At 49.1% G+C, this 26,812-nt stretch overlaps 1 protein-coding gene across 3 annotated transcripts in view; it reads right to left on the reverse strand.

Annotated features, from left to right (window-relative positions):
* Positions 1 to 5,873: 5,873 nt before the first annotated feature.
* The window catches only part of LOC139234021 (threonine--tRNA ligase 1, cytoplasmic-like), a 30,468-nt gene continuing 9,529 nt past the window's right edge, over positions 5,874 to 26,812 (reverse strand). Inside the window, exons 10-19 of one of the 3 annotated variants that reach the window (XM_070864861.1) lie at positions 26,562 to 26,660; positions 16,921 to 17,087; positions 16,275 to 16,437; positions 14,903 to 15,040; positions 13,911 to 13,988; positions 13,720 to 13,820; positions 11,357 to 11,461; positions 8,349 to 8,421; positions 8,147 to 8,261; positions 5,874 to 6,407 (exon numbers count right to left, since the gene is read on the reverse strand). In XM_070864861.1, the coding sequence (XP_070720962.1) occupies positions 6,259 to 6,407; positions 8,147 to 8,261; positions 8,349 to 8,421; positions 11,357 to 11,461; positions 13,720 to 13,820; positions 13,911 to 13,988; positions 14,903 to 15,040; positions 16,275 to 16,437; positions 16,921 to 17,087; positions 26,562 to 26,660 (1,188 nt within the window). In that variant the 3' untranslated portion in view covers positions 5,874 to 6,258. The remainder of the gene's footprint in view (positions 6,408 to 8,146; positions 8,262 to 8,348; positions 8,422 to 11,356; positions 11,462 to 13,719; positions 13,821 to 13,910; positions 13,989 to 14,902; positions 15,041 to 16,274; positions 16,438 to 16,920; positions 17,088 to 26,561; positions 26,661 to 26,812) is intronic. The other 2 variants (XM_070864862.1, XM_070864863.1) reach the window with 2 other exon arrangements.

The raw sequence follows: 26,812 nt of genomic DNA on the forward strand, positions 1-26,812 counted from the left end.
CTCCAGTCCAGATCCAAGGTTGTCTTATCCTCCGTCATCAAACTAAAGTATGCAGACGACGCTTGCATCTGCGCACACTTGGAGGCCGAACTCCAAGCCATCATCCACACCTTTACCAAAGCGTACGAGAGCATAGGCCTTACACTAAACATAGAAAGTAGGTGCAGGAGTAGGCTATTCGGCCCTTAGAGCCTGCACCGCCATTCAATAAGATCATGGCTGATCATTCCCTCAGTACCCCTTTCCTGCTTTCTCTCCATACCCCTTGATCCCTTTAGCCGTCAGGGCCACATCGAACTCCCTCTTGAATATATCCAATGAACTGGCATCAACAACTCTCTGCGGCAGGGAATTCCACAGGTTAACAACTCTCTGCGTGAAGAAGTTTCTCCTCATCTCAGTCCTAAATGGCTTACCCCTTTTCCTTAGCCTGTGACCCCTGGTTCTGGACTTCCCCAACATCGGGAACATTCTTCCTGCATCTAACCTGTCCAGTTCCATCAGAATTTTATATATTTCCATGAGATCCCCGCTCATTCTTCTAAACTCCAGTGAATACAGGCCCAGTCGATCCAATCTCTCCTCATAAGTCAACCCCACAATCCCAGGAATCAGTCTGGTGAACCTTCGCTGCACTCCCTCAATAGCAATAAACGTCCTTCCTCAGATTAGGAGACCAAAACTAACACAATATTCCAGATGAGGCCTCACCAAGGCCCTATACAACTGCATTGAGACGTCCCTGCTCCTATACTCAAATCCCCTAGCTATGAAGCCAACATGCCATTTGCCTTCTTCACCGCCTGCTGTACCTGCATGCCAACTTTCAATGACTAATGAACCATGACAGCCAGGTCTCGGTGCACCTCCCCTTTTCCTATTCTGCCTTCATGTTTTTGCCACCAAAATGGATAACCTCACATTTATCCACATTATACTGCAACTGCCATGCATTTGCCCATTCACCTAACCTGTTCAAGTCACCCTGCAGCCTCTTAGCATCCTCCTCACAGCTCACACCGCCACCCAGCTTAGTGTCATCTGCAAACGTGAAGATATTACACTCAATTCCTTCATCTAAATCATTGATGTACATTGTAAATAGCTGGGGTCCCAGCACTGAGCCCTGCGGTACTCCACTAGTCACTGCCTGCCATTCTGAAAAGGACCCGTTTATCCCGACTCTCTACTTCTTGTCTGCCAACCAGTTCTCAATCCACGTCAATACATTACCCCCAATACCATGTGCTTTAATTTTGCACACCAATCTCTTGTATGGGACCTTGTCAAAAGCCTTTTGAAAGTCCAAATACACCACATCCACTGGTTCTCCCTTGTCCACTACTAGTTACATCCTCAAAAAATTCTAGATTTGTCAAGCATGATTTTACTTTCATAAATCCATGCTCACTTGGACCTATCCTGTCACTGCTTTCCAAATGCGCTGCTATTTCATCTTTAATACAGGCAACTCTCGATTATCTGTACACGGATCTAACGGAGAACCCGCTGCAACAGAACTTTTAAAAACTGTGACTCTGTCCTGTGTACAGCTGCACACGACAATTAAACCCACCCCACATACAGTCCTGCGCTGACACACAGCATTAACACTACACACAGAGGAAGGGCTTTATTTTATAATAAAGTTTAATGCAGTGTCGACTTTAAAGGAATCCTTGTAGAGCAATCAAATTAACTCGGACCCGGACAGTCTGTCCGCTCATACCGCGACCCATCCTCACGTTATCAGATCGAAGGCATTGCTCCCAACTCCGCTCTTTTAGGGCACTGTCCCGATCATCACGCTGGAAGCAAGTTCAGAGAGGCAAAAGATTTATCCAGCTCTTCCTCCCTTCCCTGCCGTCTTTCCGTTTTCTGATCTTGGTGAATGTGCTCTTGTGCAGTCTGGAGTATCACAGGGTGCTGCCTCGGGGCTAAGTAAAGCCGAGTCTCATTCGACCTCCAGCGGTTGAAGCCTTTAGACTGGCCATTTTAAGAAAAAGTAGAGACAGTGTAACATGGGTCTCTTCACTTTATATTAAAATGAATAGGTGGACAATCCCATCCTGGAGTGCAGAAGCAGAAAAGCATCAAAGAACTGTATAAATTTGGGACCCAAACATTCTCGGCAAGTACATGCACTCGCCCTAGCGGCAACATCGTTTACCCCCAGAATAGCCCGACCCCTGAGGGCCCCGGATAATCGAGAGTTGCCTGAAAGTGATTCCAACAATTTCCCCACTACTGATGTCATGCTAACCGGTCTATAATTACCCGCTTTCTCTCTCCCTCCTTTTTTAAAAAGTAGTGTTACCATTAGCTATCCTCCAGTCCATAGGAACTGATCCAGAGTCGATAGACTGTTGGAAAATGATCACCAATGCATCCACTATTTCTCGGGCCACTTCCCTAAGTACTCTGGGATGCAGACTATCAGGCCCTAAGACAAAGGTCCTCCACCAACCTGCCCAGCCACACAGTACTGCCCCCCGATTATCAAAATCCACGACGAGGCCTTGCACAACATGGACCATTTTTCATACCTCAGGAGCCTACTGTCAACAAGGGCAGACCTCGATGACAAAGTCCAACACTGCCTTCAGTGCGCCAGTGCAGCCTTCGGTCACCTGAGAAAGAGAGTGTTTGAAGACCAGGACCTCAAACCTGGCACCAAGCTCATGGTCTACAGAGCAATAGAGATACACGCCGTCCTATATGGCTCAGAGACATGGACTATATACAGCAGACACCTGAAAGCACTGGAGAAGTACCACCAACGCTGCCTCCGCAAGATCCTGCCAATCCATTGGCAAGATAGGCACACCAACGTCAGTGTACTCGCTCAGGCCGACATCCCCAGCATGAAGCATTGACCACGCTTGATCAGCTCCGCTGGACGAGCCACATCGTCCGCACGCCCAAAACAAGGGCTCCACTTGGAGCTATGACACAACAAGCGAGCCCCAGGTGGGCAGAGGAAACGCTTCAAGGACACCCTCAAAGCCTCCTTGAAAAAGTGCAACATCCTCACCTGGGAATTCCTGGCCCAAGACTGCTCAAAGTGGAGAAGAGCATCTGGGAGTTGCCGGGAGCAAGCTGAAGCCAAGCGTAAACAGCAGGAGCACACGGCAACCCAAGCATCCACTGTCGGCCCCACCTGTGGCAGATACTGTCGGTCCTGTAATGGACTCATCAGTCACCTGTGAACTCATTTTTAATGAGGAAGCAAGTCATCCTCGACTCCAAGGGACTGCCGAAAAAGAAAAGTTTCAGATGAGACGTTAAACCGAGGGTCTGTCTGCTCTCTCTGGTGGACGTATAAGGTCCCATGGCACTATTTCGAAGAAGAGTAGGGAAGTTCTCCTCAGTGTCCTGGGCCAATATTTATCCCTCAATTAACATTGCTAAATTATCTGGTCATTATCACATTGCTGTTTGTGGGAGCTTGCTGTGCACAAATTGGCAGCTGCATTTCCCCCATTACAACAGTGACTACACGTCAAAAGTATTTCATTGGCTGTAAAGGACTTTATATCTCAGACACTGTTGGAGTTGCTGTGTGTTATGTTTTTTATTGGGGAAGCCCAGTACAAGTGCTTCCCCTGTTTTATATCGTACCAAACTTTCATTGCATCATTTTTCAATCCACCCTGGCTACAGGAGTTGTACCAGAGAATTGGAGAACTGCTAACATTGTGCCATTGTTGAAAAAGAGTGGAAGGGATAAACCGAGCAATTACAGGCCAGTTAGTTTAACCTCGATGGTGGGCAAATTAATGGAATCAATTCTGAGTGACAGTATAAACCTGCATTTGGAAAGACACAGATTAATCAAGGACTGTCAGCATGGATTTGTTAAGGGAAGGTCGTGTCTGACTAACTTGATTGAGTTTTTGAGGAAGTAACAAGGTGGGTCGATGAGGGCAGTACGTTTGATATCGTTAACATGGATTTTAGCAAGGCTTTTGACAAGGTCCCAGATGGTAGGCTGATCAAAAAAGTAAAAGCCCATGGGATCCAAGGGAGAGGGGCAAATTGGATCCAAAATTGGCTCAGTGGCAGGAAGCTGAGGGTAATGGTTGAGGGGAGATTTTGTTTCTGAAAGGCTGTTTCCAGTGGGGTTTCACAGGGCTCAGTACTCAGTCCCTTACTTTTTGTAGTATATATTAATGAGGAGCAGGCTTGAGAGTCTGTATGGCCTACTCCTGCTCCTATTTCTTATTTAGACTTAAATATAGGGGGCATGATAAAGAAATTTGCAGATGATACAAAAATTGGCAGTGTGGTTGACAGTGAGGAGGAAAGCTCCAGACTGCTGGAAGATATCGATGAACTGGTCAGTTGGACAGAAAAGTGGCAAATGGAATTCAATCCAGAAAAGTTTGAGTAATGCATTTGGGGAGGGGCAACAACACAAAGGAATATACAATAAATGGGAGAATACTGAGAGGTGTGGAGGAACGTATATGTCCACAGATTCTTAAAGCTAGCAGGACTGGTTGATAAAGTAGTTAAAAAGGCATACGGAATGCTTTCCTTTATTAGTCGAGGCATAGAATACAAGAGCAGGGAAGTTATGCTGGAACTGTATAAAATACTAATTAGGCCACAGCTTAAGTACTGCGTGCAGTTCTTGTCACCACATTACAGGAAGGATGTGATGACACTAGAAAGGGTGCAGAGGAGATTTACGAGGATGTTGCCAGGACTGGAAAATTTTAGCTATGAGGAAAGATTGGATAGGCTGGGGTTGTTTTCCTTGGAACAGAGGAGGCTGAGGGGAGATTTAATTGAGGTGTTAACATTATGGGGAGCCGAGATTGAGTGGATAGGGAGGACCTGTTTTCCTTAGCAGAGGGGTCAATAACCAAGGGCATAGATTTAAAGTCGTTGGTAGAAGGATTAGAGGGGAGATGAGAAAATATTTCTTCACCCAGAGGGCAGTGGGGGTCTGGAACTCACTGCCTGAAAGGGTGGGAGAGGCAGGAACCCTCAGCACATTTAAAAAGTACTTGGATATGCACCTGAAGTGCCGTAACCTGCAGGGCTACAGAACTAGTGCTGGAAGGTGGGATCAGGCTGGATAGCACTTTCCGACCGACACAAACAATGGGCCGAATGGCCTCCTTCTGTGTCGTAATTTTTCTATGTCAGCCTGGAGACACTTCCACTCCAAAGACCCTGTTTAACTATTCCTCATCCTCTCTCTCTCCATAAAATTGTTCGGAATCTCCCGAGATGCCCGATCCCAGCAAATCACTGTGGCTTTGGATGTCAGTTTCACCTTGCATCGATGGTTTGGATTGGCTGGCAAAATCTCCCATTAGTTCATCGCTCCCAGTTTCCCAATCTCAGAAATGGAGCAGCCCGGGAGCGAAATACGACTCAAATGTCTCGGTGCTGACAAGAAGATTAAATCTTTAGTCAATAAAAATGTTCCTCAAATTCTAAAAAAAGGGGATGTTGAACACAAGGTACAGCACTCCACCTAGATGCTTTTCCCCTTTAAGATCTCCATGGTATAATCCCAAGTAATACCATATAACGAGATGGATAGCAGCAGGTAGAGAGCTGCCCTGTGCTGGCTGTTGTGGGTACAGGATCTGCGGAATGGAAAGGGTTAGTGAGGAATGGGCCTCCATCACCATGTGCTCTAGGGCCCCAAGTGATGTAAATGAACCACAGGGAGAGCCACAGCGTTTAGAACCAACATTCGGGCTTACATTATATGAAGATATACATTATAAATATCAGCCACCTCAGCACACAACTGGCAACTGAAGCTTGTGGCCCTTACAGCTTAGGACCACACCAGGTGACACACGTACCCAGTGAGCCATCGGGGCAAGATTCACACACGAGTAGTCAGGTGACCAGGGAGCTGCACTGAATCAGCAACATTTTATTCAAGAAATTCAAAAATTCTGATTTCTGTTTTTTGATTTAATTTAGCCTTACCTTCTTCGTGCACTGGCACATGCAGTGAGCTGCAGTGGTGATCTTTGTGTTTTGCTTGTTAGATATTTAATTTCTAGCTATATTGAAGACTATTTCATTCAACAACAGATAAATCTCAAAATCAGATCAGCAAATTTCACATCTTCGTTACAGAACCCTTTCCAGCCCAGAACATCAACATTGCAGCTTCAATTAATGAGATGTTTATTTTTAATCTTTCCTAATGGTCTGAGTTCTTCTACAATTCTGTTGAGTATTTCACAGTCTCTTCATCCATCCAGCGACCATGACGGGGAACTAAAACTCTTCCTCGGCCCGCACTGAACGCAGTTGCTGCAGCCGCTTCATTTTCTCTATAGTTGCTGCCACAGAGAGCTCGCCGTGTACCTTGTTATCTCTTGTACGGACGTTCACTGAGTGACTCGCTTTCTCCCGCTCACCCACCACTGTAGACAAAAGAAATTTGATAAAAACCGACTCAACTTCCAGTGCAGCTCAATAATGGTGGAATAAAACCTCTGCAGTGGACATTTAAACAAACCAAAACACAGTGCAGGTAATGCAAGAGTTTGAAGGACACAGGGTCATCAACTCTTGCAGTAGATGAACGGACTTTAACAGCTCAATTATTCTAGTTGATTGCTCTTTCCACGTGTACACTTGCACCAATAGGTGTCGGTCGGAATGTCAGAGGCCTCCACTGAGCACTGCCCAATTTTACCTCCATCACAGTTCCTCCTCGGTCGAGTCCTGTTGCTGAGGAGATGGCAGTGCTGTCCTTTGGCTGGCAGGAGTGCCACGACAGTGGGCTTCTGGAGCATCCGCTGTCCTGGCACCTCCATGCTGGGACACCCTCTGTCCCTCCACCCCGGCACCTCCATGCTGGGGACACTCTCTGTCCCTCCACCCCGGCACCTCCATGCTGGGGACACTCTCTGTCCCTCCACCCCGGCACCTCCATGCTGGGGACACCCTCTGTCCCTCCATGCTGGGGACACCCTCTGTCCCTTCACGCTGGCATCTCCATGCTGGGGACACCCTCTGTCCCTCCACCCCGGCATCTCCATGCTGGGGACACCCTCTGTCCCTCCACCCCGGCACCTCCATGCTGGGGACACCCTCTGTCCCTCCACCCCGGCACCTCCATGCTGGGGACACTCTCTGTCCCTTCACGCTGGCATCTCCATGCTGGGGACACCCTCTGTCCCTCCACCCCGGCATCTCCATGCTGGGGACACCCTCTGTCCCTCCACCCCGGCACCTCCATGCTGGGGACACTCTCTGTCCCTCCACCCCGGCACCTCCATGCTGGGGACACTCTCTGTCCCTCCACCCCGGCACCTCCATGCTGGGGACACCCCGGCATCTCCATACTGGGGACACCCTCTGTCCCTCCACCCCAGCATCTCCATGCTGGGGACACCCTCTGTCTTTACGCAGCGAGGGATTGGGTTGTGGAATGCACTGCCTGAAAGGTTGGTGGAGACAGACTCAATCTTATCTTTCAGTGGGGAGCTTGATAAATATCCAAAGGAAAAACATTTGCAGGGTTACGGGGAAAGGGCCGGGAAGTGGGACTAGTCGAGAGTCGACACGGGCTCGATGACCTGAATGGCCTTCTTCCGTGCTGTAACCATTCTATGATTCTGCTCCTCCACCTCCATGCTGGGGACACCCTCTGCCCCTCCACCTCCATGCTGGGGACACCCTCTGCCCCTCCACCTCCATGCTGGGAACATGTTTTGTTCCTCCATCCCGGCATCTCCATGCACAGCTGAGATCGGGAACTTACTCAAGGAGAGAAACCCCAACCTGGGTCGTTCCATTGGGGTCACGGGGGGGGGGGGCACCTCCTGACTTTACTGCAATGTTTGGAAGCGGGAAGAATGAGCGGTTGAACAGTGAGGCAGTAAAAGACCCGCTCCCCATGATTATTACACATTTTCCACAATAAATGTAACCCTAGATCTGAGATCACAGCTTTACCTGGGGACCCTTGTCACTCGCGATTCCAACCTCAGCTGGATAACCCGGGCAGCACCCGCTGAAGTGACCCACTGTTATAGAGATGTCTGGAAACTAGGCCCAACAGATTAAGGACAGTGCAGGGAAGGGGAGGGGAGGGGAGGGGAGGGGAGGGGGGCTGGACGGAGAGAGTAGAGTGGAAGCATCTGGTTTGATTTACCGAGGATGAAGTTGTACTGAGCAAGTTGAGCATTTCGAATCTTCTTATTCAGCAAACAGCCGGGATCCAGGTCCACATCAGCCATGAAACCGGCTGCAACCAACTCGTGGCAAACCTAAAAGAAACCAGCTTAAGGACCTGTTCATATACAGAGAAGCCCACCCCTTTAGTGCCACATTCAGCCGCACACAGCTCTGCTCACCCTCCGACCATACTCCTCACAGCCTGGTCCCACAGGGACGACCATAATCTGGCGGGGTGACAGCCAGAACGGCCTAGGTTAAAACAAGCAGAAACAGTCACAAGATCACTCACAATAATTAACTACTTTGCATTTTATGTATGTAAACAACAGGAACTTGCTCCTTACAGGTACAATCACAGCTTCTGATTATTACTCTGCACCTCATTTTTCATTTGGTGAACTTTTCACCTGAAGATAAGGGCCGATCGTGCTGGGAAATGGAACGCTTGGGTATCAGATGGGTACGGTGGTGCAGTGGTGATCTTACTGGACTAGTTTCCAGAGACCTGGACTAATAATTCAGGAACTGCGAGCTCAAATTCCACCATGGCAGGGATATGGGGATCGGGCGTGAAAGTGGAGTTGAGGTCGAAGATCAGCCATGATCTTATTGAATGGTGGAGCAGGCTCGAGGGGCCATGTGGCCGACTCCTGCTCCTATTTTGGATTTCAAACTCCCAGTTGACACTGAATTCGAGCTCCAAGTCATTTGATCCAAGTTAGGCCACGAGCAGCAGCTGGGGTGGGCTCGGTCTCACCTTCCCGGTTCTGACTAATAGACACCATTACTTTTACAAGTATTTTTTTATAATAATGATTAATGTTTGAAACAGTAGGGTCATTCAAACAGACCATAACTCAGGCCAACCCGGCTTTCAATGTCCTTTTCAGTTGCAGACATGAACATGGAATGAATAGTTAATTTAAAAATTGGAGCGTTTATAAAAAGTGTATTTATTTGATAAGTAAGAGTTTTGGGATCAAGCAGGAGAGGCAGCTAACTGCAGCTCTGACCTGAACACAGCACATCCAGGGAGATGGGCCACAGTGTAATCTCCCGCAGACTCCCTTCCCCACCCTGCAGACTGTGAGGACAAGCGGAGCACAGGAGGGAAAGGCTCTGTAGCCGGTTTATAAATCTCCGCAGAGGGAATGCAGTCGCTGGGTTGAGCAGGCGATGCTCATCGATCCCCTTTTAGTGAAATCTCCCATCAAAATTCATGGGTCGGTCATGTAGCAGCAGCAACGCACAGTGACTGGGGAGGAAGGGAGGGGGAGGGCGAGATACAGGGAAAGTCATTAAGAGGAAGGTCATATTGGGTACAATGGGATAATTACAAAGGCTGACGAATAGGCCGGTGTCACCTTTCCCAGGGATGGTCTGTGAGGCAGACTGGAAGAGGGATAAATCATTAAAGCTCTGGTCTAATCCTGACTGTCCATCTGTTCCCACTTTAAGCTCCTGTAATGTTTGCACTGACATCAATAATCTCCTAATGAATGTTTACTCACCAGCTGCCCCCATTCACCCAACAGCATTTTGTTACACTCACAATATCTGAACATATCTGCCACGTCTGTAGGTAACACAGAGCTAGACAGGAAGTGAAACACCCGTGGTATTAACAGGAGCTCAGACACCGGACACACACCTCCAGAATCTGAGCTCCAAATCCACACAGACGGATGGCAGCGAAGTCTCCCTGGCTGGAAGGGCTGTTTGTGCAATAAGTGTCAATCCAGTACTGAGAGGGCCAATGCCCAAAGCAGAAAATTGCTTCGACTTCAACAGGAAGTGCCAATCTCGCTCAGAGCCCAAACAAGGGCTTGTTTGCGGAATGGCAAAATGTCACATTGGGCACAGAACATTTACCACAAACAAATGTGTATGTATACACAACACAGCCTTCAGAAAAAAGGACATGATCAGAGACCACAGTATCAGCCAGCTACTTAGTTGTCACAGAGAGGAGCAACAGCACCTTTCCATTAAACTTGGAAAAAGAATGAATTTAATGCAACAGTTGTCACAGCAGCTCCTTTGCATTGCCAACATATTCAAATCAACAGGTCTGGCTTTTGAACAGGAACAATGGGGATCCAACACTCCTGTACTCAGTTATTTACTAATTGCTGTTGTCCGCAGTGGAGTGTCAGTATTTACAGAGGGGGGAGCGGGTCCCTGGATGTGTTCAAGTATTTACAACGGCTCCCCGGGGGTGTGTCAGTATTTACTGACGGGGGAGCGGGTCCCTGGATGTGTGCGAGTATTTACAGGGGTCCCCGGGAATGTGTCAGTATTTACAGGGGGTCCCTGCAGTATGTCAGTATTTACAGGGGGTCCCCGGGAGTGTGTCAGTATTTACAGGGGGTCCCCGGTAGTGTGTCAGTATTTACCAGGGGTCCCCGCAGTGTGTCAGTATTTACAGGGGGTCCCCAGGAGTGTGTCAGTATTTACCAGGGGTCCCCGCAGTGTGTCAGTATTTACAGGGGGTCCCCGGGAGTGTGTCAGTATTTACAGGGCGTCCCCTGGAGTGTGTCAGTATTTACAGGGGGTCCCCGGGAGTGTGTCAGTATTTACAGGGGGTCCCCGGGTGTGTGTCAGTATTTACAATGGGTCCCCAGGTGTGTGTCAGTATTTACAGGGGGTCCCCGGGAGTGTGTCAGTATTTACCAGGGGGTCCCCGGGAGTGTGTCAGTATTTACAGGGGGTCCCCAGGTGTGTGTCAGTATTTACAGTGGGTCCCCGGGTGTGTGTCAGTATTTACAGGGGGTCCCCAGGTGTGTGTCAGTATTTACAGGGGGTCCCCGGGAGTGTGTCAGTATTTACCAGGGGTCCCCGGGAGTGTGTCAGTATTTACCAGGGGTCCCCGCAGTGTGTCAGTATTTACAGGGGGTCCCTGCAGTGTGACAGTACTTACAGGGGGTCCCTGCAGTGTGACAGTACTTACAGGGGGTCCCTCCCATCACTCCCTGACCTGGGCCTACAAGTGACTCCAGTCCCACGCTACACAATTGCCATGTGTACGTTGCCTACATTGCCGGAATAAATAATAAGTAGCATCACCACGCACAGGATGTTGTACAGGATTGCAGTGTCCCTCTACGGCAAGCCGACAGCGCAATCGGCAGAGGTTCTGGGTGAAACGCTCTCACTCCGCAGTATCTGGGGTTTGAAACTTTACCATTTCCCGGCGTAGTTCTCGGCGAGGATAGCCAGCATGCGCTCCAGCGATCCCAGCACAGCACGATGAATGATAACCGGACGGCTTCCATCCGCTCCATCCTTACTGTCGAGAGCAGGAAAGTGAATCAGTGACAGCATCACAAAGACAAGGGGCAACCCCACCCCCCCTGCCCCTGCCCGCCCCACCCCTGACCTCCTCTGTCCGCCCGGCCCCCAACCCTTTTACTCTCCCACCTCTCCGAAATTGAACAAGTACTTTGGTTCAGTATTCACTAAGGAGGACACAAACAATCTTCCAGATATAAAAGGGGTCAGAGGGTCTAGTAAGGAGGAGGAACTGAGGGAAATCCTTATTAGTCGGGAAATTGTGTTGGGGAAATTGATGGGATTGAAGGCAGATAAATCCCCAGGGCCTGATGGTTTGCATCCCAGAGGTGGCCTTGGAAATAGCGGATGCATTGACAGTCATTTTCCAACATTCCATAGACTCTGGATCAGTTCCTATCGAATGGAGGGTAGCCAATGTAACCCCACTTTTTAAAAAAGGAGGGAGAGAAAACAGGGAATTATAGACCGGTCAGCCTGACATCAGTAGTGGGTAAAATGATGGAATCAATTATTAAGGATGTCATAGCAGCGCATTTAGAAAGAGGTGACGTGATAGGTCCAAGTCAGCATGGATTTGTGAAAGGGAAATCATGCTTAACAAATCTTCTGGAATTTTTTGAGGATGTTTCCAGTAGAGTGGACAAGGGAGAACTAGTTGATGTGGTGTATTTGGACTTTCAGAAGGCTTTCGACAAGGTCCCACACAAGAGATTAATGTGCAAAGTTAAAGCACATGGGATTGGGGGTAGTGTGCGGACGTGGATTGAGAACTCGTTGTCAGACAGGAAGCAAAGAGTAGGAGTAAATGGGTACTTTTCAGAATGGCAGGCAGTGACTAGTGGGGTACCGCAAGGTTCTGTGCTGGGGCCCCAGCTGTTTACATTGTACATTAATGATTTAGACCAGGGGATTAAATGTAGTATCTCCAAATTTGCGGATGACACTAAGACACAGTATGAGCTGCGAGGAGGATGCTATGAGGCTGCAGAGCGACTTGGATAGGTTAGGTGAGTGGGCAAATGCATGGCAGATGAAGTATAATGTGGATAAATGTGAGGTTATCCACTTTGGTGGTAAAAACAGAGAGACAGACTATTATCTGAATGGTGACAGATTAGGAAAAGGGGAGGTACAATGAGACCTGGGTGTCATGGTACATCAGTCATTGAAGGTTGGCATGCAGGTGCAGCAGGCGGTTAAGAAAGCAAATGGCATGTTGGCCTTCATAGCGAGGGGATTTGAGTACAGGGGCAGGGAGGTGTTACTAAAGTTGTACAGGGCCTTGGTGAGGCCACACCTGGAGTATTGTGTACAGTTTTGGTCTTCGAACTTGAGGAAGGACATTCTTGCTATTGAGGGAGTGCAGCGAAGGTTCACCAGACTGATTCCCGGGATGGCGGGACTGACATATCAAGAAAGACTGGATCAACTGGGCTTGTATTCACTGGAGTTCAGAAGAATGAGAGGGGATCTCATAGAAACGTTGAAAATTCTGATGGGTTCAGACAGGTTAGATGCAGGAAGAATGTTCCCAATGTTGGGGAAGTCCAGAACCAGGGGTCACAGTCTAAGGATAAGGGGCAAGCCATTTAGGACCGAGATGAGGAGAAACTTCTTCACCCAGAGAGTGGTGAACCTGTAGAATTCTCTATCACAGAAAGTTGTTGAGGCCAATTCACTAAATATATTCAAAAAGGAGTTAGATGAAGTCCTTACTACTAGGGGGATCAAGGGGTATGGTGAGAAAGCAGGAATGGGGTACTGAAGTTGCATGTTCAGCCATGAACTCATTGAATGGCGGTGCAGGCTAGAAGGGCCGAATGGCCTACTCCTGCACCTATTTTCTATGTTTCTATGAAACCACCATTCTGACAGGGATACTGGTCCGTAGGTGCTCAACCTAGCCACCATCCTTCACATGTGAACCAAAGCTAGCTATTCGACCATGGAATGGGGCACCACCAAACCTGATCCTGTCCCAACACGCACATGCGTCCTGCAGGGGTCGCTGGGCAGTGAGCCCCGAGTGGTAGTCATCCCTCCCTAACCCAGGCCCTGAGCCGAATTACAACAACCCTCCGGCAGCCCGAGCTATGATCAACCCACCCAGTGACTGGGGACCCACCCAGTCTGCATTGCTCAATCCCACACCCGCGCTGCATTTACTCACACAGCCGTCTTTGCCACCATTAACCCCGCGCAGGACGGGGAACAGGGAGGGGAGCCACAGTAACATCTCCAAACTGCACTCACCTAACATAAGTCAGATTAAATCTGATGGGCAGCTGGAAGTCCAGCTGGATGGTGGCACACTGATGGTACCGGCCGAGAGCATCCTTCATCTCAATGTCGATCTGCAGTGAATTAGAGAATGAGAATGTTTCTGGGAGTTTGAAGTCGATGACGATTTCTCAAAGCTACTAGCAGAACTGCCCCACACTAACCTTCGGTCCGTAGAACGCACCATCCCCCACACTCCGTCTCCACCGCTCACCAAACGCATTCAAACTGCACTCCAACTGCTAAACCACAGGAAATAAACAGAGAAAACTTAGCTCCATCTGCAGCTTGCTTTACTTTCCTATTCGTTTAAAACTTGTGTTTAATAACTTTCATACTCACTGAAGTACTGCGCAATGTAACACTTTCCCATTTCAGGGTTAGATACGGAGTAAAGCTCCTTCTATACTGTCCCATCAAACACTCCCAAGGCAGGTATAACACGGGTTAGATACAGAGTAAAGCTCCCTCTACACTGTCCCATCAAACACTCCCAGGGCAGGTACAGGGGGTTAGATACAGAGTAAAGCTCCCTCTACACTGTTCCATCAAACACTCCCAGGGCAGGTACAGCACGGGGTTAGATACAGAGTAAAGCTCCCTCTACACTGTCCCATCAAACACTCCCAGGGCAGGTACAGCACGGGGTTCGATACAGAGTAAAGCTCCCTCTACACTGTCCCATCAAACACTCCCAGGGCAGGTATAACACGGGTTAGATACAGAGTAAAGCTCCCTCTACACTGTCCCATCAAACACTCCCAGGGCAGGTACAGCACGGGGTTAGATACAGAGTAAAGCTCCCTCTACACTGTCCCATCAAACACTCCCAGGGCAGGTACAGCACGGGATTAGATACAGAGTAAAGCTCCCTCTACACTGTCCCATCAATACTCCCAGGGCAGGTACAGCACGGGGTTAGATACAGAGTAAAGCTCCCTCTACACTGTCCCATCAAACACTCCCAGGGCAGGTACAGGGGGTTAGATACAGAGTAAAGCTCCCTCTACACTGTCCCATCAAACACTCCCAGGGCAGGTACAGGGGGTTAGATACAGAGTAAAGCTCCCTCTACACTGTCCCATCAAATACTCCCAGGGCAGGTACAGCACAGGTTGATTGTAGTAGTGTATATTTTAAATGACTTTTCACTTGCCTTTTCCGCCTGATTCCACATGTTGACATCTCCCAGAAACTTCTCTGGCCGTGTGGAGAGAATGAGCTGGAAACTAAAGCCAAACACTCCGTACACCGAGCGGAGAAAATCCAAGCATCCCCTCATCTCCTCCTCAATCTGAAATAGGAGCAAATCCTCACCAACTCATGCAGGAAAGAACATTCACCAACTCCAGACCGGCAAAGGGACAAACCATCCCTTAAACACAATACAACTGACAGATCCTGGGCCAAGCAGAAGCAAGTGCGAGAGGGAGCAGGAGGTCTGGGGTTTGGTCGCTGGGCTGTGCCGAGTTAGCTGACCTGCGTTAGCTCTCACCTCAGTGTCCCTGGGCTCGGTAAAAGAAAATTCAACCAAGGGTCTTGTGCCTGATCACTGTCCAGTGATGCCTGCTGGGCCAGGCCTGCATGTTGCAATCCGGAAAAACTGGACAATACACCCAATCTTGACTCTCGAGAATAAAGGCACATTTGCCAAAGGGCACCTTGTGTCATGGAACTGCCCCTCAGCAATAGTGAGCACAGTGTCAGCACCTTCAGTGGCTGTACCCCAAGGAGAGTCAGCACCTTCAGGGATTGTACCCCAGGGAGAGTCAGCACCTTCAGGGACTGTACCCCAGGGAGAGTCAGCACCTTCAGGAACTGTACCCCAGGGAGAGTCAGCACCTTCAGGGACTGTACCCCAGGGAGAGTCAGCACCTTCAGGGACTGTACCCCAAGGAGAGTCAGCACCTTCAGGGACTGTACCCCAGGGAGAGTCAGCACCTTCAGCGACTGTACTCCAGGGAGAGTCAGCACCTTCAGGGACTGTACCCCAGGGAGAGTCAGCACCTTCAGGGACTGTACCCCAGGGAGAGTCAGCACCTTCAGGGACTGTACCCCAGGGAGAGTCAGCACCTTCAGGGACTGTACCCCAGGGAGAGTCAGCACCTTCAGGGACTGTACCCCAGGGAGAGTCAGCACCTTCAGGGACTGTACCCCAGGGAGAGTCAGCACCTTCAGGGACTGTACCCCAGGGAGAGTCAGCACCTTCAGGGACTGTACCCCAGGGAGAGTCAGCACCTTCAGGGACTGTACCCCAGGGAGAGTCAGCACCTTCAGGGACTGTACCCCAGGGAGAGTCAGCACCTTCAGGGACTGTACCCCAGGGAGAGTCAGCACCTTCAGGGACTGTACCCCAGGGAGAGTCAGCACCTTTAGGGACTGTACCCCAGGGAGAGTCAGCACCTTCAGGGGAATAAATTAAGACAAAACAATGGGAATGAAGTTCAACTTCTATTCAGGCCTTGTAAGGAGTCACCTCTGTTACAGAACAAATGGTGTGTGAGATCAAAGTGCAGAATCTCGCTCACCTGCTCCATGGTACAGAAGATATGGGCGTCATCCTGCTCGAACCGACGCACTCTGGTTAATCCGGTTAATGCCCCCGACAGCTCATTGCGATGAAGAACACCAAAGTCAGCTAACCGGAGCGGGAGCTCACGCCAGGATCGTGGGCGATGATCAAACATCAAACTGATAGAAACAAGAGCGTCAAAGCACTTCTAGCACTTTTAGTCCGGCACACCGCTTCCTGTGGGAACCAGGCCTCCCTTCAGGAGTCGCTGCACAGCCAAAGCCCATCACTTCCTGACTGATGCTGATCACTTTCATTCCACACATTACATGCAGTTTATCACATTTGTATCGGCTTCATTCATGTGTCTGGTTATAGCTGTACCATGAGGGGGCCAGCTCCAGCTTTGTACCAATAATGTGGGGCCATTGGGAGAAGTTACTGGATTGTTGCACAAACCCCGACGCCTGCGAGAGAAGGCGATCTGTGCCGAGCCCTCAACAGGTGACTGCAGATCCATACTGTGTGGGGAGCAGAATGGCAACAAACACTGGCTCACCCACGACCCATAAATGCTCAGGACAAACTGACCTCTGACAAACTATCAAAATATGTCAAAAATATTAAATATTCTAACAACAGAATGTGTGTTTAACACGTACCAGTGACCCGGGCAGTTCATGGGTTTCAGGGCAAACAACTCCTTCTCCACCTCGAAGCTGAACATGTTCTCACTGTAGTGCTGCCAGTGGCCAGACGCCTCCCACAGACGGCTGCTGTAGATATTTGGAGAGACCACTTCAGTGAAACCACGCCTTCGATACTCCTCCTGCAGGTACACACTAATGGTCAAGGACAAACTTGCATTTCGATAGCGCCTTTCAACACCTCAACACATCCCAAACAAATACTCCTGCTGTGTGATCAGTTATAATCTACCCCCAGCAGTGTGGTCAGTTATAATCCAACCCCTGCAGTGTGATCAGTTATAATCTACCCCCAGCAGTGTGGTCAGTTATAATCCAACCCCTGCAGTGTGATCAGTTATAATCCACTCCCTGCAGTGTGGTCAGTTATAATCCACCCCCTGCAGTGTGGTCAGTTATAATCCACCCCCTGCAGTGTGGTCAGTTATAATCCACCTCCTGCAGTGTGGTCAGTTATAATCCAACCCCTGCAGTGTGATCAGTTATAATCCACCCCCAGCAGTGTGGTCAGTTATAATCCAACCCCTGCAGTGTGATCAGTTATAATCCACCCCCAGCAGTGTGGTCAGTTATAATCCAACCCCTGCAATGTGATCAGTTATAATCCACCCCCTGCAGTGTGGTCAGTTATAATCCAACCCCTGCAGTGTGGTCAGTTATAATCCACCCCCTGCAGTGTGATCAGTTATAATCTACCATCAGCAGTGTGGTCAGTTATAATCCAACCCCTGCAGTGTGGTCAGTTATAATCCACCCCCAGCAGTGTGGTCAGTTATAATCCAACCCCTGCAGTGTGGTCAGTTATAATCTACCCCCTGCAGTGTGGTCAGTTATAATCTACCCCCTGCAGTGTGGTCAGTTATAATCTACCCCTTGCAGTGTGGTCAGTTATAATCTACCCCTTGCAGTGTGGTCAGTTATAATCCAACTCCAGCAGTGTGGTCAGTTATAATCCAACCCGTGCAGTGTGGTCAGTTATAATCCAACCCCTGCAGTGTGGTCAGTTATAATCTACCCCCTGCAGTGTGGTCAGTTATAATCCAACCACTGCAGTGTGGTCAGTTATAATCCAACCCCAGCAGTGTGGTCAGTTATAATCCAACCCCTGCAGTGTGGTCAGTTATAATCCACCCCCTGCAGTGTGGTCAGTTATAATCATAACCCCTGCAGTGTGGTCAGTTATAATCCACCCCCAGCAGTGTGGTCAGTTATAATCTACCCCCTGCAGTGTGGTCAGTTATAATCCACCTCCAGCATTGTGGTCAGTTATCATCTACCCCCTGCAGTGTGGTCAGTTATAATCTACCCACTGCAGTGTGGTCAGTTATAATCTACCCCCTGCAGTGTGGTCAGTTATAATCTACCCCCTGCAGTGTGGTCAGTTATAATCCACCTCCAGCAGTGTGGTCAGTTATAATCTACCCCCAGCAGTGTGGTCAGTTATAATCCACCCCCTGCAGTGTGGTCAGTTATAATCTACCCCCTGCAGTGTGGTCAGTTATAATCTACCCCCTGCAGTGTGGTCAGTTATAATCTACCCCCAGCAGTGTGGTCAGTTATAATCTACCTCCAGCAGTGTGGTCAGTTATAATCTACCCCCAGCAGTGTGGTCAGTTATAATCATAACCCCTGCAGTGTGGTCAGTTATAATCTACCACCTGCAGTGTGGTCAGTTATAATCCACCCCCTGCAGTGTGGTCAGTTATAATCTACCCCCAGCAGTGTGGTCAGTTATAATCTACCTCCAGCAGTGTGGTCAGTTATAATCCACCCCCTGCAGTGTGGTCAGTTATAATCTACCCCCAGCAGTGTGGTCAGTTATAATCTACCACCTGCAGTGTGGTCAGTTATAATCCACCCCCTGCAGTGTGGTCAGTTATAATCCACCCCCTGCAGTGTGGTCAGTTATAATCCACCCCCTGCAGTGTGGTCAGTTATAATCTACCCCCAGCAGTGTGGTCAGTTATAATCCACCCCCTGCAGTGTGGTCAGTTATAATCCACCCCCTGCAGTGTGGTCAGTTATAATCTACCCCCTGCAGTGTGGTCAGTTATAATCCACCTCCAGCAGTGTGGTCAGTTATCATCTACCCCCTGCAGTGTGGTCAGTTATAATCCACCCCCAGCAGTGTGGTCAGTTATAATCCAACCCCTGCAGTGTGGTCAGTTATAATCCACCCCCTGCAGTGTGGTCAGTTATAATCTACCATCAGCAGTGTGGTCAGTTATAATCCAACCCCTGCAGTGTGGTCAGTTATAATCCACCCCCAGCAGTGTGGTCAGTTATAATCCAACCCCTGCAGTGTGGTCAGTTATAATCCACCCCCTGCAGTGTGGTCAGTTATAATCTACCATCAGCAGTGTGGTCAGTTATAATCCAACCCCTGCAGCGTGGTCAGTTATAATCCACCCCCAGCAGTGTGGTCAGTTATAATCCAACCCCTGCAGTGTGGTCAGTTATAATCTACCCCCTGCAGTGTGGTCAGTTATAATCCACCCCCAGCAGTGTGGTCAGTTATAATCCAACCCCTGCAGTGTGGTCAGTTATAATCCAACCCCTGCAGTGTGGTCAGTTATAATCCACCCCCTGCAGTGTGGTCAGTTATAATCATAACCCCTGCAGTGTGGTCAGTTATAATCCAACCCCTGCAGTGTGGTCAGTTATAATCTACCCCCAGCAGTGTGGTCAGTTATAATCCACCCCCTGCAGTGTGGTCAGTTATAATCTACCCCCTGCAGTGTGGTCAGTTATAATCTACCCCCTGCAGTGTGGTCAGTTATAATCTACCCCCAGCAGTGTGGTCAGTTATAATCTACCTCCAGCAGTGTGGTCAGTTATAATCATAACCCCTGCAGTGTGGTCAGTTATCATCTACCACCTGCAGTGTGGTCAGTTATAATCATAACCCCTGCAGTGTGGTCAGTTATAATCTACCTCCAGCAGTGTGGTCAGTTATTATTCCACCCCCTGCAGTGTGGTCAGTTATAATCTACCCCCAGCAGTGTGGTCAGTTATAATCCACCTCCAGCAGTGTGGTCAGTTATCATCTACCCCCTGCAGTGTGGTCAGTTATAATCTACCCCCTGCAGTGTGGTCAGTTATAATCTACCCCCTGCAGTGTGGTCAGTTATAATCTACCCCCTGCAGTGTGGTCAGTTATAATCCACCCCCTGCAGTGTGGTCAGTTATAATCTACCCCCTGCAGTGTGGTCAGTTATAATCTACCACCTGCAGTGTGGTCAGTTATAATCCACCCCCTGCAGTGTGGTCAGTTATAATCATAACCCCTGTAGTGTGGTCAGTTATAATCTACCACCTGCAGTGTGGTCAGTTATAATCCACCCCCTGCAGTGTGGTCAGTTATAATCTACCTCCAGCAGTGTGGTCAGTTATAATCTACCTCCAGCAGTGTGGTCAGTTATAATCTACCCCCTGCAGTGTGGTCAGTTATAATCTACCACCTGCAGTGTGGTCAGTTATAATCCACCCCCTGCAGTGTGGTCAGTTATAATCATAACCCCTGTAGTGTGGTCAGTTATAATCCACCACCTGCAGTGTGGTCAGTTATAATCATAACCCCTGTAGTGTGGTCAGTTATAATCTACCACCTGCAGTGTGGTCAGTTATAATCCACCCCCTGCAGTGTGGTCAGTTATAATCTACCTCCAGCAGTGTGGTCAGTTATAATCCACCCCCTGCAGTGTGGTCAGTTATAATCTACCCCCTGCAGTGTGGTCAGTTATAATCTACCACCTGCAGTGTGGTCAGTTATAATCCACCCCCTGCAGTGTGGTCAGTTATAATCATAACCCCTGTAGTGTGGTCAGTTATAATCTACCACCTGCAGTGTGGTCAGTTATAATCCACCCCCTGCAGTGTGGTCAGTTATAATCTACCCCCAGCAGTGTGGTCAGTTATAATCCACCCCCTGCAGTGTGGTCAGTTATAATCTACCCCCTGCAGTGTGGTCAGTTATAATCTACCCCCTGCAGTGTGGTCAGTTATAATCCACCCCCAGCAGTGTGGTCAGTTATAATCATAACCCCTGCAGTGTGGTCAGTTATAATCTACCACCTGCAGTGTGGTCAGTTATAATCCACCCCCTGCAGTGTGGTCAGTTATAATCATAACCCCTGCAGTGTGGTCAGTTATAATCTACCATCTGCAGTGTGGTCAGTTATAATCCACCCCCTGCAGTGTGGTCAGTTATAATCTACCCCCAGCAGTGTGGTCAGTTATAATCCACCCCCTGCAGTGTGGTCAGTTATAATCTACCCCCTGCAGTGTGGTCAGTTATAATCCACCCCCAGCAGTGTGGTCAGTTATAATCATAACCCCTCTAGTGTGGTCAGTTATAATCTACCACCTGCAGTGTGGTCAGTTATAATCCACCCCCTGCAGTGTGGTCAGTTATAATCATAACCCCTGCAGTGTGGTCAGTTATAATCTACCACCTGCAGTGTGGTCAGTTATAATCCACCCCCTGCAGTGTGGTCAGTTATAATCTACCCCCAGCAGTGTGGTCAGTTATAATCCACCCCCAGCAGTGTGGTCAGTTATAATCTACCCCCAGCAGTGTGGTCAGTTATAATCCACCCCCTGCAGTGTGGTCAGTTATAATCTACCCCCAGCAGTGTGGTGAGTTATAATCCACCTCCAGCAGTGTGGTCAGTTATAATCTACCCCCTGCAGTGTGGTCAGTTATAATCTACCCCCAGCAGTGTGGTCAGTTATAATCTACCTCCAGCAGTGTGGTCAGTTATAATCCACCCCCAGCAGTGTGGTCAGTTATAATCATAACCCCTGCAGTGTGGTCAGTTATAATCTACCCCCAGCAGTGTGGTCAGTTATAATCTACCTCCAGCAGTGTGGTCAGTTATAATCTACCCCCCCGCAGTGTGGTCAGTTATAATCTACCTCCAGCAGTGTGGTCAGTTATAATCCACCCCCTGCAGTGTGGTCAGTTATAATCTACCACCTGCAGTGTGGTCAGTTATAATCCACCCCCAGCAGTGTGGTCAGTTATAATCCACCCCCAGCAGTGTGGTCAGTTATAATCCACCCCCAGCAGTGTGGTCAGTTATAATCCACCCCCTGCAGTGTGGTCAGTTATAATCTACCCCCTGCAGTGTGGTCAGTTATAATCCACCCCCTGCAGTGTGGTCAGTTATAATCCACCCCCTGCAGTGTGGAGTTATAATCCACCCCCTGCAGTGTGGTCAGTTATAATCTACCCCCTGCAGTGTGGTCAGTTATAATCCACCCCCTGCAGTGTGGAGTTATAATCCACCCCCAGCAGTGTGGTCAGTTATAATCTACCCCCTGCAGTGTGGTCAGTTATAATCTACCCCCTGCAGTGTGGTCAGTTATAATCTACCCCCTGCAGTGTGGTCAGTTATAATCTACCCCCAGCAGTGTGGTCAGTTATAATCTACCTCCAGCAGTGTGGTCAGTTATAATCTACCCCCAGCAGTGTGGTCAGTTATAATCATAACCCCTGCAGTGTGGTCAGTTATAATCTACCACCTGCAGTGTGGTCAGTTATAATCCACCCCCTGCAGTGTGGTCAGTTATAATCTACCCCCAGCAGTGTGGTCAGTTATAATCTACCTCCAGCAGTGTGGTCAGTTATAATCCACCCCCTGCAGTGTGGTCAGTTATAATCTACCCCCAGCAGTGTGGTCAGTTATAATCTACCACCTGCAGTGTGGTCAGTTATAATCCACCCCCTGCAGTGTGGTCAGTTATAATCCACCCCCTGCAGTGTGGTCAGTTATAATCCACCCCCTGCAGTGTGGTCAGTTATAATCTACCCCCAGCAGTGTGGTCAGTTATAATCCACCCCCTGCAGTGTGGTCAGTTATAATCCACCCCCTGCAGTGTGGTCAGTTATAATCTACCCCCTGCAGTGTGGTCAGTTATAATCCACCTCCAGCAGTGTGGTCAGTTATCATCTACCCCCTGCAGTGTGGTCAGTTATAATCCACCCCCAGCAGTGTGGTCAGTTATAATCCAACCCCTGCAGTGTGGTCAGTTATAATCCACCCCCTGCAGTGTGGTCAGTTATAATCTACCATCAGCAGTGTGGTCAGTTATAATCCAACCCCTGCAGTGTGGTCAGTTATAATCCACCCCCAGCAGTGTGGTCAGTTATAATCCAACCCCTGCAGTGTGGTCAGTTATAATCCACCCCCTGCAGTGTGGTCAGTTATAATCTACCATCAGCAGTGTGGTCAGTTATAATCCAACCCCTGCAGTGTGGTCAGTTATAATCCACCCCCAGCAGTGTGGTCAGTTATAATCCAACCCCTGCAGTGTGGTCAGTTATAATCTACCCCCTGCAGTGTGGTCAGTTATAATCCACCCCCAGCAGTGTGGTCAGTTATAATCCAACCCCTGCAGTGTGGTCAGTTATAATCCACCCCCTGCAGTGTGGTCAGTTATAATCATAACCCCTGCAGTGTGGTCAGTTATAATCCAACCCCTGCAGTGTGGTCAGTTATAATCTACCCCCAGCAGTGTGGTCAGTTATAATCCACCCCCTGCAGTGTGGTCAGTTATAATCTACCCCCTGCAGTGTGGTCAGTTATAATCTACCCCCTGCAGTGTGGTCAGTTATAATCTACCCCCAGCAGTGTGGTCAGTTATAATCATAACCCCTGCAGTGTGGTCAGTTATAATCTACCTCCAGCAGTGTGGTCAGTTACTATTCCACCCCCTGCAGTGTGGTCAGTTATAATCTACCCCCAGCAGTGTGGTCAGTTATAATCCACCTCCAGCAGTGTGGTCAGTTATCATCTACCCCCTGCAGTGTGGTCAGTTATAATCTACCCCCTGCAGTGTGGTCAGTTATAATCTACCCCCTGCAGTGTGGTCAGTTATAATCTACCCCCTGCAGTGTGGTCAGTTATAATCCACCCCCTGCAGTGTGGTCAGTTATAATCTACCCCCTGCAGTGTGGTCAGTTATAATCTACCACCTGCAGTGTGGTCAGTTATAATCCACCCCCTGCAGTGTGGTCAGTTATAATCATAACCCCTGTAGTGTGGTCAGTTATAATCTACCACCTGCAGTGTGGTCAGTTATAATCCACCCCCTGCAGTGTGGTCAGTTATAATCTACCTCCAGCAGTGTGGTCAGTTATAATCTACCTCCAGCAGTGTGGTCAGTTATAATCTACCCCCTGCAGTGTGGTCAGTTATAATCCACCCCCTGCAGTGTGGTCAGTTATAATCTACCCCCTGCAGTGTGGTCAGTTATAATCTACCACCTGCAGTGTGGTCAGTTATAATCCACCCCCTGCAGTGTGGTCAGTTATAATCATAACCCCTGTAGTGTGGTCAGTTATAATCTACCACCTGCAGTGTGGTCAGTTATAATCCACCCCCTGCAGTGTGGTCAGTTATAATCTACCCCCAGCAGTGTGGTCAGTTATAATCCACCCCCTGCAGTGTGGTCAGTTATAATCTACCCCCTGCAGTGTGGTCAGTTATAATCCACCCCCAGCAGTGTGGTCAGTTATAATCTTAACCCCTGCAGTGTGGTCAGTTATAATCTACCACCTGCAGTGTGGTCAGTTATAATCCACCCCCTGCAGTGTGGTCAGTTATAATCATAACCCCTGCAGTGTGGTCAGTTATAATCTACCATCTGCAGTGTGGTCAGTTATAATCCACCCCCTGCAGTGTGGTCAGTTATAATCTACCCCCAGCAGTGTGGTCAGTTATAATCCACCCCCTGCAGTGTGGTCAGTTATAATCTACCCCCTGCAGTGTGGTCAGTTATAATCCACCCCCAGCAGTGTGGTCAGTTATAATCATAACCCCTGCAGTGTGGTCAGTTATAATCTACCACCTGCAGTGTGGTCAGTTATAATCCACCCCCTGCAGTGTGGTCAGTTATAATCATAACCCCTGCAGTGTGGTCAGTTATAATCTACCACCTGCAGTGTGGTCAGTTATAATCCACCCCCTGCAGTGTGGTCAGTTATAATCATAACCCCTGCAGTGTGGTCAGTTATAATCTACCACCTGCAGTGTGGTCAGTTATAATCCACCCACTGCAGTGTGGTCAGTTATCATCTACTCCCTGCAGTGTGGTCAGTTATAATCCACCCCCAGCAGTGTGGTCAGTTATAATCTACCCCCTGCAGTGTGGTCAGTTATAATCTACCCCCAGCAGTGTGGTCAGTTATAATCCACCCCCTGCAGTGTGGTCAGTTATAATCTACCCCCAGCAGTGTGGTCAGTTATAATCCACCCCCAGCAGTGTGGTCAGTTATAATCTACCCCCAGCAGTGTGGTCAGTTATAATCCACCCCCTGCAGTGTGGTCAGTTATAATCTACCCCCAGCAGTGTGGTGAGTTATAATCCACCTCCAGCAGTGTGGTCAGTTATAATCTACCCCCTGCAGTGTGGTCAGTTATAATCTACCCCCAGCAGTGTGGTCAGTTATAATCTACCTCCAGCAGTGTGGTCAGTTATAATCCACCCCCAGCAGTGTGGTCAGTTATAATCATAACCCCTGCAGTGTGGTCAGTTATAATCTACCCCCAGCAGTGTGGTCAGTTATAATCTACCTCCAGCAGTGTGGTCAGTTATAATCTACCCCCCGCAGTGTGGTCAGTTATAATCTACCTCCAGCAGTGTGGTCAGTTATAATCCACCCCCAGCAGTGTGGTCAGTTATAATCTACCACCTGCAGTGTGGTCAGTTATAATCCACCCCCAGCAGTGTGGTCAGTTATAATCCACCCCCAGCAGTGTGTTCAGTTATAATCCACCCCAGCAGTGTGGTCAGTTATAATCTAGGAAAGGCTGCAGCAAGATCCCACAAACAAGCGAGGGATAAATATTGGGCTGGACACCAGGGAGAAGTCTCCTGCTCTTCTTCGAAAAGTACTGTGGGATCTTTTGCGTCCATCTGTGAGGGCAGACGAGGCCTCAGCTTAACTGCTCATCTGAAAGTCAGCTCCGACACAATGCAGCTCTCCCTCAGTCCTGTACTGTATTGTCAGCCTGGATTCTGTGCTCAAGCCTCAAGAGTGGGACTCAAACCCACGACCTTCTGACTCAGAGGCGAGGGTACTGCTCACTGAGCCAAACTGACAGGTACCAGCTGCCACAACACAGGTACTTACTTAAAATATAGGCTTGGCTCCATTTGCCCCCCTGCGCCTACCCTGGAGGATCAATGCTCGTCACCGCCACCCTGTAACTCGAGCAAATCGCTTCTCCTCACACAAGCCCAGGCAGCGAGAGTCCGCAGGCTATTCCACTGTGCGAAGCATCACAGCAGAGTCCTAACCTGTTCTGTGGGAACACTCAGGAACAGCAACTCTGGCTGATTTTTTTTCCTTCCTAAAGCCATGGGCATGGAGGCCTTTTACAGCAGTGTAAGTACAGACTGCAGGTGGAACCTAGGGCTGTCCTGGCCCACACCAGGATATCCAACTGAGGAACTGAAAGAATACTGACTTAGCAAGATGCCCCTCCCACCTGTCCGCACATTGCCCCACAAAGCACCGAATCGCCCAGCCTCAGCCATTACTAGGAACAAATCTGTGCTAGCACAACGCGTGTGAATGGGGCACCTACCCGTATAAATGCCGTCAGCGTGTTGTAAATAGAAGCACCCCTCGGGAGAAAGAAACAGCTCCCGGGGCTGAGCTCATGGAAGAAAAACAGTTCCTGCTCCTGTAAAGCAGATGGAAGTGAAAGGAGGATGAGCAGTGATAGAGCCCAGGCACAAACCATCCCGTGAGCAGAGACCGCAGTCATGGCCAGGGTATCATACACAAACTCATCCAATCTTAGTCGTGGTTTATTTCCAGCTATTCTCGACCCAG

Source organism: Pristiophorus japonicus, chromosome 21 (genome assembly GCF_044704955.1).
Source record: "Pristiophorus japonicus isolate sPriJap1 chromosome 21, sPriJap1.hap1, whole genome shotgun sequence".
Taxonomy (NCBI): domain Eukaryota; kingdom Metazoa; phylum Chordata; class Chondrichthyes; family Pristiophoridae; genus Pristiophorus; species Pristiophorus japonicus.